Consider the following 13290-nt stretch of genomic DNA (forward strand, 5'->3'; position numbering starts at 1 on the left):
TACTGTTTTTTCAAAAATAGATATTATTTTCTAGAAGTAGATATTTCCAGTAACAAATGCAAAGAAAAGTAACTAAGCAGTTAAAATGTCATAAAGCATACATAAAAATCGTCTTATTCCGTACATGATCTTTTTTGCTGAAATGGACCTTTAGGAATTTAAATAGGCATCTTAGCTTTGTGATTTCTAAGGTCCGGTTGTGCTTTTTAATTTTACTTTTGTGGTTTCTATTTTACTGTATGTAGTTAAGTTCAATGATTTCAACACTAAAAACTAGGTTGCGGTGAGATTTGTATCCAAGTTTGTCTTTTTATTTTGACAAAATTCTTTGAAACGAAATGTTCCTAAGATGACCGGCACAGTAGTTTAACATTTTTATTGGAACGAAATAATTCGGAAAATTAGTCTATAGTTTTCTTAAAATGTTTAATTGATTTTCATTCACTATTGTAGCGTTTATTTAAGGTTTACCTAAATAGCTGGATGAATAGAGAATGCTCTTTTTAATGGACTTTGGATCCTTGCAATGTCTGAGGTGGTTCGTAAACTGTTCTCAGCTTTGTCTACCGTGTTGACAAATATTATTTATAGAGTCCACATAAATAATGATGAGCTCATGAGAATTAGACCTAATAATTACAAATGTTCTGTCGACATTTTCAAAAATAGGTAACTTTCACTGGCCAAAATTATAACCATTTTTTTAAAGGACAATTAATTTTATTCTGTAAATTAACATTTTGAAACAAAAACCGTAATTTGCAAAAAAAAAATAAAAAATAAAAAAAAAAAAAATAAATAAAAAAAATGAACAGCTTACATAATAAACTTAAAGTCATTAAATTTATGTAAGTTTATAACACAACGTGGAATAGCCGTTCTGCAAGGACGTGGACATATTTATATAATGCAATTTTGAGTCCTTTTTTGCGTGTTTCAGAATTTCTTGAAAGAACGAAAAAATTTTGACAAACTTTCCTCATTTTTCTAAAGTAAGTAAATAATTTCGCAGTGAAAGGAAGCAAAATATTTATACCTTAAGAAATATTTTAGGCATGAATGATGAACGAAGATCAATATTTCCATTTATGACTGTGTTAAGTTGAACTGATGGATGAAAGTTAATACAGATAATTAGAAATTTGTCACCATTTTTTTGTTTATAAATTTTTATGATTTGCTGCTTTTCACTATCTCGCTAAAAAGCCTGTACAAGTTCATAGAAGCGGACAAATCTTACATTAGAGTTCAATTGTCGTTCATTTAATTAAGGCAACTCTCCGCGGTTATAATCTCCGATCTATTCATATACGGATTAATTTTTCTTCATAAGTTATTCACAAAGCGAGTTTTTTTGATACTTGACTAGGAAATTCCTTTATTATTGATTAAAAATTGTCTTCAAATATATATCGATGTATTGTAATTATATTAAATTGTTTTTGTTTTTTCTTTTTCAGATACCGCTTCAATGACGAAATGCGTGAATGAAGATACCCTCCCCTTCACACTGAGATGTACTACCCACCTTTATTTACCCCAGTAAGGCCTTTTGATCCTCGGGCCAATTCATTGGAAGTACCTGTGGGTCGAGAAAACCCTCTTGACCTATCTGTCAAAACCATTCGACCGTCATCTGAAGCAACCGCTGGAGGAGCTGATGCTGACGATTTACTAATGTTGGAACACAGGAAACTCGCAAGCCTTGCTGCTTCCCATTCCTTATCTGCGATGGGTAGGCAACTATTAGACCCTTCGCTTTATCGTTTAGGTTATGGTGCGGAAGCGGGTGCTGTTATACCAGGTCTTGCACCACCATTTTGTTTTGACAGAACAACAGGAGTTGCTGTTCCTACGTCGCTAGCTGGGCATCAGCTGATGAGCAGTTTTCTTCAACAGCGTGAGCGTCTGGAACAACAACAGCAGGCTTTTTACGCTGCTCGTAATTCCGCTGTAGCTCAACAGCAAGCCGCCGTGGCAGCTGCTGCGGCCGCCTATATGGATCCAGCGGCACTTCCATTACATTTAAGAAATGGGCTTACTCAGAGAGAAGCTGCTGCTGCTCTCGCTGCGACAAGAGGACTATACACACCAGCTCTACCAACACCTATGGTGCTTCCTGCGTTTTCTTTATTTACGGAAGACAAAGGCGCATTCACCTCGCTTCGCCATCCAGTCAGTACAACAGCAGCAGAAAAAAGTTTTTTAAACGGTGTTGCAGGAGCATCGCAATTAGAAGCCGCTAGGTATGCAGAGCAATTACAGCGGCTCAGGGAACAACACTTACAGCAGCATCAAGCTACAGGAAAGTGCAGCAATGCATGTTGTGCTTCTGGTGCATTAAGTGGTTTGGGGCAAACGCCAGTTCCATGTGCTTGTTGTCCATCTCAATCTGCTCTTTGTGCCAGGAGTCCAATGGGTTGCGCAACCAAAGACCCGACATCTGCAGCAACAGGCAAAGTTTGTGATTTCCCACAAACTGGACTTAACTTTCTTCATCGACCTACCGCAACAACGACTGCCGCTACAACCACCGCCGTTTCTACTTGCAGTGAGTTAAGATTGTCCGTTTCCAGCCTTTGTACAACTCAAACATCTACTGAACCCACAACAGTTAGCTCATCTCGAGATAAACATAATTCAGCTCTACGTGCTCCATCCATTTGGAATGCCGGACTACCATCTGTATCGAATGGAGGTAAAACTGCTTTTTCTGTTCCAAAAAAGAAAGAAAACAGAGATACATCTTTACATTCTTCCAAAGAGCATAGATCGTCTGGTAGTATAAAAGATATTCTGAAAGATAATCAAAATAACAATTCTAATTCTTATCCAGTATCAAAATGCGATGCTCCGAAAATAAACTCACAACCTATTAAAACCGAGAATTCAAAGAAAAGTAATGAGAAAATTTCTATGTTTCTAAATGAAGATTATACCAGCCGGTATTATCAAAGAGATCCGGCTGAACTCAACTTTAACGTGCATAAAACATCTTTTTCAGCAGTTCCCAAATTTACTACATGCAATCCAGCTGTGAATGGAAATGACTCGCTTACCACAGTCACATCGATTACACCAATTGTCCCCACTCGATGCGAAGGTGGATCGATTCCGGTGACAAAAATGCCACCACTTCTTGAAGCTGTGAGACCTTCTGACCTAAGTGCAACGACAGATCAATCTCCTGACATTCCTTCTTCAGTTAGTAGTCCTCAAGGCCCACCACCTCTGATAGCAGTTTCGAATGGAACTGATTTATCAACATCAAGTATAATCAAATCACCTTACATATCACAAGAGATTCCAGCATCAATGAGAGTACCGTCCTCCCTTTATCCTAATATACCCATGACAATGCCTTCCTATAAGCATCAATCTGAAAACAAACCCATCGAATCTTCGATTAACAAAACTTCCGTTAAATCACCCAAGAAACCCCAGCCATCTTCAAAATATAATGGTGTTCCTATAGGCTTTGTCAATGGCGAAGTTCCCATTGCTTTTCCAAAGCCAATACCTTCCAAGCCAATTCCTCATTTACCAACGTCACATGTTTCACCAAATGCCACTCAGTTTTCTAGTCATTATCGTCCCGCTCAGCATCAAATGAATTTGCAAAATCACAACGATTGGATACCTCACGCCAATCCCAATGTAACTATCGCACCTCATCCTCAACCCGTTACTACAAGTTCAGTTACAACCACCTCCTCCGCTTCTGTTGCCAACATACAAAGACCAAATAAAATTAAGCAACTTAACTCTCACGTGAATGTCAAACGGGAGACTGAGTATGCTGATACTGCAAATGTTCTTCAATCTCTGCTCATTAGATCCGCCCCTGGAACTGAACCCTTAACATCTTTACCACCTGCTACACTTCAAGAACCTATTGGTAATGTGATTACTTCTTCCACAAACTTACCCCTGTTTGGTATTGATTATCGTTATCCACACCTGAATCGTCAAATGAATTTAACGAACAATGGCTTGGACAATTTGCCTAAAACGACTGGAGAAGGACATACCACTATACCTTGTCCAACAACTGTGATCACAAATTTTAAATCTGAAGTTAAAACGGAGTCCTTAAATTGTTCCTCTTCTAAACACAAAAAGAGGCCAAGTCCTGTGCTGAACAATGAAGAAAATGGAGCTAGTAAAAAACGAATTTTGTCGCCTGAATTCAATATGCCTGTGCCCAGATATTCCTTTCAGGTAAGAGGCTTTTTTTTTACTCCTTAATTTTAATTTGCACTCCTTTACGTAAATTGTTAAAATTTTAATAAAAAATTTACATTATCTTTTTTATATCCCTGCATAACCAAATATCATTGTTTTGTGTCCAGTGGTTTTCTAGCAGCAAACATTAATACCTTCTTCTGTTTATTTCTTTATTTTTATAAAGAGGCCTAACTTTTGAATTATAAATTTAAACAACATTACGAAGACTCGGGTTAACAACTATCTGTATTTTTTTTATATGTTTTACCTCTTTTCCTGCATATTCATTTTCTTAAGAAGGGTTAACTAATCGAAAATCAATACTGAAAATTGTTTTAGTCATACTCATGCATGTTAATCGCATAATATTTCCACATTCATTAATTCGAATATCAGTCAAGAGAATCTAGAAATACTGTATCATTTCTTTTCAGTTTTACATGCCAGTCTGCATAATCCATTATTTTTTCCCAAGAGATATGCTACTTGAAATTTGTCATAATATTGCAATACAATAAGAATAAATTAATTTACGTGTACACATATAAAGAAGAAATCATCGTGTGTAATGATGAAAATCATTTAATGAATAATTAATCAAATCCTTAATATCAAATTATTGTGAGAGATAATAAATTATGTAGTTCTATTATTGATAACTATATCAAATATTAGGAAATTCTGTAATTTTCAAAAATATTTATCATTATTTGAGATCATTAACTAAAACAAAGTATTGAATAATGCTGAAACTCAAAAGGATGTATACTTTGTTGTATGTTCTAAGTTTTCAGAATCAAATAATTATTTTTGGATGCTCTATGAGTCTTTTACCCCAATCTCCTAATTTTTTAATGCTTCTTATTTAGAATACGAAGATATAAAAGTGTATCGATTAAAAACTTTCTCAATTTTAATGTCATAGATTTAAACTGTATGTGATATAAATTCTCAAGGCTTTAAAGTATAAAATAATAACTAAGTGCTGCAAACCTTATGCCAAAATTAATAAAATTTTTACGAATCACAAAATGAACTTTCTTTAATTCATGAACATGGTAGATAGCTCTTTAAAGCTATATATCAATCTGATGCATTGATATTAATTCCATACTTTTCCAGTTATAAATCATTTTAGTTGAATTTCAGTCTGAATGATGAAAGTTTTATTTTCCTTATCTTTGATATTCGTAAAATCCAATCTCGCCGCCGCGTAAGTGTGCCTTTTGAAATCATCGCTTCGAATAGTCGGAAAAATCAGTTGCGATTATGGAAATTCACCGCTTGATGTCAAAATCAGATTAATTGGGAGGTTTATGTGCGCCACCAATGAAAAATGCATCTGGAAGTCAGCGAACAGGAAAACGAAGCACTCGGAAAACGAAATAGTGTTAATCTAGAAATTCTTTCTTTGCCGTGATCAGAGAGGATTTAAAGGATGCAAGCCCTAATCTGATTTATATTTTCTCTCTTCCAGAGCTATCACCTACTTACAACCTCCCCCCCCCCTTCCACGCGGAGGGGGATAGAAGAATAAAATAAAAATGTAATAATTTTACTTGGGGGCAGCCTGCGACGGGCGTGTCTGCCTTTTCGATTTTCTGACAGCAGATAAAGAGAGAGGCAACGGCTGTTTTCGAATTCCCGACGGTGACGAGACAGGTGTGTAGCACGTCTTCCCATTCATTTCAGGATTTTTACTTCATAGCATTGATTAGGCGTATTTGTTCAGGCGGTGAGACATCTTAAAAGTTGGTTTATGTTTGATCGATTAGATAAAATGTCGTTTTGGAATTTTTTTGTTAATTGGATTTTGTCGAATAGGACAATGAAACAAGCTTAACTTCTGAAAAGATCGTTAGCTAATGTGCATACGTTGCCTAACAATCTGCTTTATAAATAACAGTTGTTGATTAAGTAAAGCGATTGGGTGCTTAAAAAATGATTAAGGGAATTATTAGAAATAAAATGCCTTACGATCCAGTGAAAACATGTTTAGTCTTTTCTTAGATAAATAGCACATTAAAAAAATTATTTTTCATGTAGCATGTCTTTTTGCGAAGTATCCATTTATAAGGTTTTTATGACATTAAGAATCTTTTAGTTTTAATTGCTGTGAAAGAATACCGGTTATGATTTTATATCATAAATATTTTTGGAGCTCTTTGCTTGCTCTTTTAGTATAAAATTCACAACCTTAAAATTTTCATATCAGCCAGTTATGAATTCATTCTTGTAAAAATATTTTCGAGAACTCTTTATTTATTGTCTTACACTTTTTTATGAAAGAATTCTCAGACTTAAAATATGGCACTGCATTAGTTTGTCATTAATATCATCTATTTTTTTTTTAGAAAATGAAAATAAAATTTCTTCTATTCAAACAACTTGAGACTTTTTTCCTTGAATATGCTTCATTATCCTTTTGTTAACGCTTTGCGTGAAGCTTACCCATTGTGATTTGAAAGAAAAAAAATTATAAAACTAAGTTGAAAATTGTTTTGACTGTGTAAAATCCGGATGCGGCAAATTGCTGATTATCTACTTTTTTTGTTTTTGGTGAAAGAAAATTATCGGCGCATCTCAATCTGAATGTGTCTATCGCCAATTCTCTCTTTTTTTTTCTTTACCCTCTCACATGACAGCACTTAGGGGCCGTTCAAAAAGTACGTACATCCCGAAGGGGGGGGAGGGGATTTGCTATTATGTACGGTTTTATACGATGGGGAGGGGGGGAGGTATTATACAAAGTACGTACTTTATAAACATACACCAAATTTAAATTTGACTTTATCCTACACACTCCTTAAGTAAATATTTAATTTTATTTAAAACATAATTATTTTAATTTTTATGAAAAAGGGGGGTAGACTAATAAAATGTACGTACTCTAAGGGGGGGTGTAAGACCTTATGTACGGTAATGTACGAAGGGGGGGGGAGGGGTTTAAAATTTCTCCATTTTTGTGTACGTACTTTTTGAACGGCCCCTTAAGATAATGTCAAAAGGAACCGCAATTTATAAAATCTCGTAAAAAGATATTTTAAGAAACAAACATGCTCCAAAAATTAATAATGTACCATGCATTCATTAAAAAAATAATTATTGCATAATTAAAAAAAATAAATGAACTTGTTTTTATCAGATACACTCTTGTTTATTCTAAAGGAACCACTGTAAACTTAGATTGATAGTTGGCGTATTTCACTCAATACTTAAGTAAGCATTATAGAAAATGTCTTTCTCTCACTATTCAAACTAAATGTTTAATGCTAGAATTTTGAAAAAACTTATTGTTAAAACTATTTAGTATTTTTTATGTAAATACTAATAAATAACTGGATAACAGCCGAGTGATAGGCCATCGAAAGATACTCTTTTTCTGATATAACAACGGTAGCACACTATTTCACCGATGCATGGCCATATAGGCTGCAAACCAGATTTACCCTTAAATAGACCATGTTTTTTTGACCATGTTTTTTTTCTTCTTCCTAATACCTGTTTTTGTTTATGTTTTTTAAGTAGAAAATATATATTCTAAAAAATTGTAATCATTACATAACGTGGAAAAAGTACATGCACATAAGATAAGGGTAACAGCGTGTTCACATCTGGTCTAAAAGCATTTTTCACATACGAAAATAAAGTTCGTACAACAATGGAACTCCGAATTTTATGTCACTGTACCTAAACCTTTTCTAGCTACTAGCCATATATACTCATTAATTATATTTCATAACAAATTTATTTATTTTTGCTTATTGATAGAAACTGGTGACATACAAATCAGTCGCATACACGTGGATATGTATCTCAAATCGAACTAGCTATAATCAATAAACTTAGCACAGAAAGGAACAGAAACATAGTAACTGATGATATTTGACACACTTAAGAACATTAATGCCTTAATGATAACACTTCTCATTTATCATTAAAGCATTCATATCTTTTTCACTCTAAACAGTGAAGTCAAAATAAATATAATGAAAATTTCAGATGCTTATAACTTTTCTAAAAATTGTATTTTAAATTAATTTACGATTGCGTGACATTTCTTATCGCCTTGGATTGATATTGCAATACAAAATAAACAAACAAGTAATTGAGTTTCATAAAATTAACTTATCAAGGTCGCTAGATATCATACAGTGGTTGTAGGCATCGTTTACTTGGTATTATTTTTTTATTATTAAAAATAAAAACATATAATTCTAATTATCTTATAGAAGTGCTTTAAAATTCTGCTGCCAGTCTACTTCCATATCTCTGAATTCGTTGCGCATTAAGTATTAAATCAGCCGTAGCATTTCCAAGCTGTTGTTTGGACGCCTAAACTGAGTGTTAATTGCTTGTTATCTTCCGTGCGACGTACCAATTCCGGACGTGAATCCGGCGATTATTGTGCTCTTAGGCAAATCCTTAAACGTAAATCCTTAGGATGGGCATTAGGAAGGTAAACGTGTCGGAAGTGCCTTGCCTCCCTTAAATGCGTCCATGCAGTGCATTTATTTGGTCACGATTATCAATAATTAACGACTTAGGAGCCTTCGTTCCAACAATGGATAATCGTGATTTTTGAGCAATACATATACGAATGTGGCGAATTGGGCTTGTTCGTAAAGGCGCATCGTCTGCGATTTTTTAATAACTTTTTTTTAAAAAAAAAGTAACTGTTTATATTATACCTATTCCAATATAATGAGTACTTTATTATTTCCCAGATGTTCTGATGACGCATTGTTCTGTTGTTTTAAATCTAGGGACTAATTAAGCGGGGGGGGGGGGTGTTTAATTCTTGAATAAAATATGTTGTTTGCAAAAACTTTCATTCATAAACTGGAACATTTTTCTGAAATTACTGTTTCTTAAATTAAAATTAATTAAAAGTAAATGCAAATGAATTATAAATTGTAATTAGAGTGAAAATATCTTTAACTACAAACATTATTATATTTTATAAGTATAAAATATAATAAAAATAAATAAATTAATTAAAAATAAATAAATGAATTGGTTTAAAAATAAATAAATTGACGGAAAACGATTGTCTCTGCTTTTAACAAAGCAGATATTGTTTTCTTCATGTCAAATGTTCCATGGTTTTAATTTATGTTATGTTTCTTTTATAAAAATTAATAACTTCAACAAGTTTAAATAACACAATACGTTTAAAAAGAACGTTCTGTTATAAAACATTTTTTTAAAAAAGTAGCATATTTAAACAGCAAATATAACGGATCATTTAATCAAGGCGAACCTAAATAGTTTGGATCTTCTTTTATAGTTACTTTTATTAAATATAATATAAAAATGGGACATTTTCAGAACTATTAACTCCTTTTTTCTGCACTTCGAAAACGCGTAATTTCATTTGGGCTTAAAAAATAAAGAGAGAAGAAATCTTGGAACATTCCAACGCAGACTTACTGAATTCAATTTTTTTCGAGAAAACAGATCCCCGTAACGAGATAAATCGCCAAAATAGGACCGCTGAACTCACATCATTTTTCCGCCAAGGCCGCACGAAGGAAAAGACCTGAATAGTTTGTGACGGCGGAAAGCGCTATTCATCAGCGGCTTCGGCGACGTAGGTCCGCCGCCGTAGTGAGGCCTCGAAGGCAGTAGTTCTCTTTACGGAGGGTAGTCTCGCGGTTCTAGTGATCGATCTTTCGTTCGGTTCACCCCCCTCTTCATCCCCCCACTCGCGACTGCAGGCATCGGTGTCTGGAGAGGTCTCTCCCCCTTCTCTCCTTCGCCCTCGTCACCCACACGACGTGCCACTTCACTTCCCGCTACTCCCCCTCACACACCTCCTCTCGCAACTACGCATCGGATCTTTTTTCCGTTTTCCTTCATAGGGAGAATGTCGTAGAGTAGGAAAGTGTAATTTATAGGTCGTATTTTATTTGTTTTCTAAATCCGTGGAATTCCTTAACATTTAGTCTTGCTTCTATTTTTTTTTATGTTAAATATTTTTGTGGAAAAGTATAAAATAAATAAATGGTCTTTTTAACAGATATAATTTGCCAAGCTTCACGTACTTATAACTGGGCTTTATATGATTTAATAGTAAACCACTAACTATTTTATTTTATAACCGTCGTTGAACAGCCGACCCTATTCTGAGTTTACGACTACCAATGTTCAACTCCGTGTCCTTGTAAGAACCACTAACTATTATCAGGACCTGAGCTAAGGATTTCAAATTATTAGCCAGTAAATCAGCCAAATTTTAAAAAGTATTCGCCTATTTGCGAAAGTCTTCGCCTAATGCAAATCTTAACAATTTTTATGATTCGTTTTTTTTCTTCATAGAAAACTATTTTACGGTAGTTTATTTCAGGCTTATATTATTTGGACCCAATTTTAATTGGTTATACGGCTCATCTACCAAAAATTACTGTAGTCGAATACTGAATTCGCTCTACTGAATACTGTTTAGAAGAATTCATTTTGACGTAATTTTGAGGATCGAATTAAATATATATTTTTCTTTCCAGTGGAAAAAATCATTTGCCAAAACTCAATTTTATTCGCTAAATTTACGACTTTATCACATTTGGCGAGGTGGCGAATGCTTAACGTGGGCCCTGATTATTATCATTAAATATCTATTAATTTAAGTACGGTACTAATATAGATAGTCAACGTACATTGCATGTACAGTGTGGACAAAATAAAACTGAATTGGAACATAAATCTTATATCTATATTTTCCAGTCTCGTTCTATTTTGCCTGCTCTGTCTTTAACAATAATTTATATTTCACTTTTAAATGTGTATAGAACGTAATAAAAATGATTTATGTGCAACTCACGGTATATGATGGGTTTTAATTTCATTTTTAACCCTTTCGAAGTGCTAACTTAAGAAATTTTTATTTCAATTGCATTTAAGAATCGCAATCTTTTATATCGACCCTATATATGGCTTTCATTCTACGTTTTTTTTTTCTTCTCATTTCCTCATTTTACTATGATAGTTCAACCGACGTTATAGTCAATTATCATATTGGCAGTTTTTAAAATTTTAAATGTTTCCAGAATATTCAGTCTTGCCAGACTAAAATATGAAACTAAATAAATCGAGATTAGATATAAATTTTTGAATAATAAGCATGGGATAAATGAATGAATCTTTCAAACTAGTGCTTCGTTATCATGGCCTGAAATAAGATTAAATAGGTTCTTAATTCCTGAGGTACAATGCCTATTTTTATTCGTAGGTGGTCCCTCATAAATGACGGCAAATTCGTTCTTGGGCGTTTCAAAAAGCGGCGGTCTTGCAGCGCTAGATAAAAGTGAAGCGATAAAATAAATAATAAATGACGACTAGAGATAAAAAAGAATATCTTTAAAAAAAAAAGGGAAAAGAAATAAGAAAGAACTCAAAACGCACATAACGAGAGCGAGGTTTTCCACAGAGGTAAAGCCGCGCTACACGTAATTGTTTCCGAATACTTCGGCAGAATCTTTTAACGGACGCTTCTCTCTCCCTTTTTTTTTTTTTTTTTTTTTTTTTTAAAGCACAAATTAGGTCTGTGCTATACGGGTTAGAAATAGTTGGAAAAATGAAATGACATTTTAAAGGAATGGAAATCCAAGACAAAATGCATATTTTTGATTTTGTGTACTATAGTAAAAATTTACCAACTTTCATTTTCAATGAACTATCCGTTGAACAAAGGAAAAAAAAAATTTTTTTTTCTTCCTGGTCCTGCGACCCACTGCAGATTTACATACGTATATCTAAACGCAAATAGATGCGCGAGTGAAATGATAAAATTAAAGTCTATAATGTGTATATCAATGGAACTTATGTATGAAGAAATGCAATGGTCTGTTGTAGACCTGAAAATAACTACTCGCCATGTGGCGAGTGAAAAAAAAACAGGTGGCGACTATAATTAAATAAATAAACGGTTCTTTTTTTTTCTTTGAGAATCATTAAATGATAAAAGTGCATCAATTTAGAAAGACTAAAAAAACATAATCAATTTGTGATGGAAAAATTCATGTGGAAGGAGAATTCTTAAACAATTCGCATATTTCACAGTTGTAAGTAATATATACATGCCTAACTAAATTCAGTATGCTCAACTAAATTTTGTCACATATTTATACTATTTTTATTGTTGAATTAACTTTTTATAACCGTAAATTATTTCTAACGTGAATTTTTTTTTTAATATATAATTTAATTCAAGCAACAAGAGCAAAAAAGTTTGCAAAAAGTGGCTTTTAAATGAAAAGGACCTATTGATATCGGTCACTGACTCATTTCGTTCGAGAAAAAAGTAGCTAAGTTTTTAGAGTCTACCGGCCACTAACTGAAAGTTTTAAGTTTTCTGGTCTAGTGTGTTGTTACTGATTCTAAATTTCAATTCTGACTCTCACGTTGTAAATTATTGAAATATGAAGAAATAAAGAATTTTTTTTTTCTAATTTTTGAGTTTTATAGATGTCTAAACACGATTTAAACGTCCTCTGTCGATTCGCAATGAAAATGCATACTTTTTTCTTAATCTATTGTGTAAGATTAATCAGTAATAGAGAACAAAGCATTTAAGACAGTGCTGTTGAATGTAGCGCGATCAATATGAGACTGCGAAGCGATGAGTTCATGATGGTAGATTAATTAGTCACCAAAGAAGGTTAGTACTATATGTAATATAAAATGCCTCATACGAGTCTTTTTATATGAAATCATTGTTTAAAATAACTATCACATGACACGCCAGCAAGATTCGAGCTTGCCCGGGGATAGCCCATCGGATTTCAGACATGAAGAGCATTATTGAACATTTTTTTTCCTTCAATTTTTTAGATTTAATAAAATATTTTAAACTATATTTTAAGTTTTATAATTTTAAAGACATAGCACGCTTAGAAAGTGATGTTTAAGTGTATTTTAAAAAGGATATTTTCCAACTCACTAACATGTCACATAACATAAGCTTCCACTGATCTCTTTAAATAATACACACTTAATACTAAAAGGTATTCTATAAGGAAAAATTGTGTTGCATATTATAAATCAATGTACTTATGTTTTTTT

General features: G+C 33.3%; 1 protein-coding gene across 1 annotated transcript in view; it reads left to right on the top strand.

Annotated features, from left to right (window-relative positions):
• The window catches only part of LOC107437564 (uncharacterized), a 40360-nt gene that overhangs the window by 17232 nt on the left and 9838 nt on the right, over nt 1-13290 (top strand). The window contains exon 2 of the mRNA XM_016049623.4: nt 1461-4221. Coding sequence (XP_015905109.2) covers nt 1516-4221 — 2706 coding nt within the window. The 5' untranslated portion in view covers nt 1461-1515. The remainder of the gene's footprint in view (nt 1-1460; nt 4222-13290) is intronic.

Source organism: Parasteatoda tepidariorum, chromosome 6 (genome assembly GCF_982258835.1).
Source record: "Parasteatoda tepidariorum strain Cologne lab strain chromosome 6, Ptep-v5.0, whole genome shotgun sequence".
Taxonomy (NCBI): Eukaryota; Metazoa; Arthropoda; class Arachnida; order Araneae; family Theridiidae; genus Parasteatoda; species Parasteatoda tepidariorum.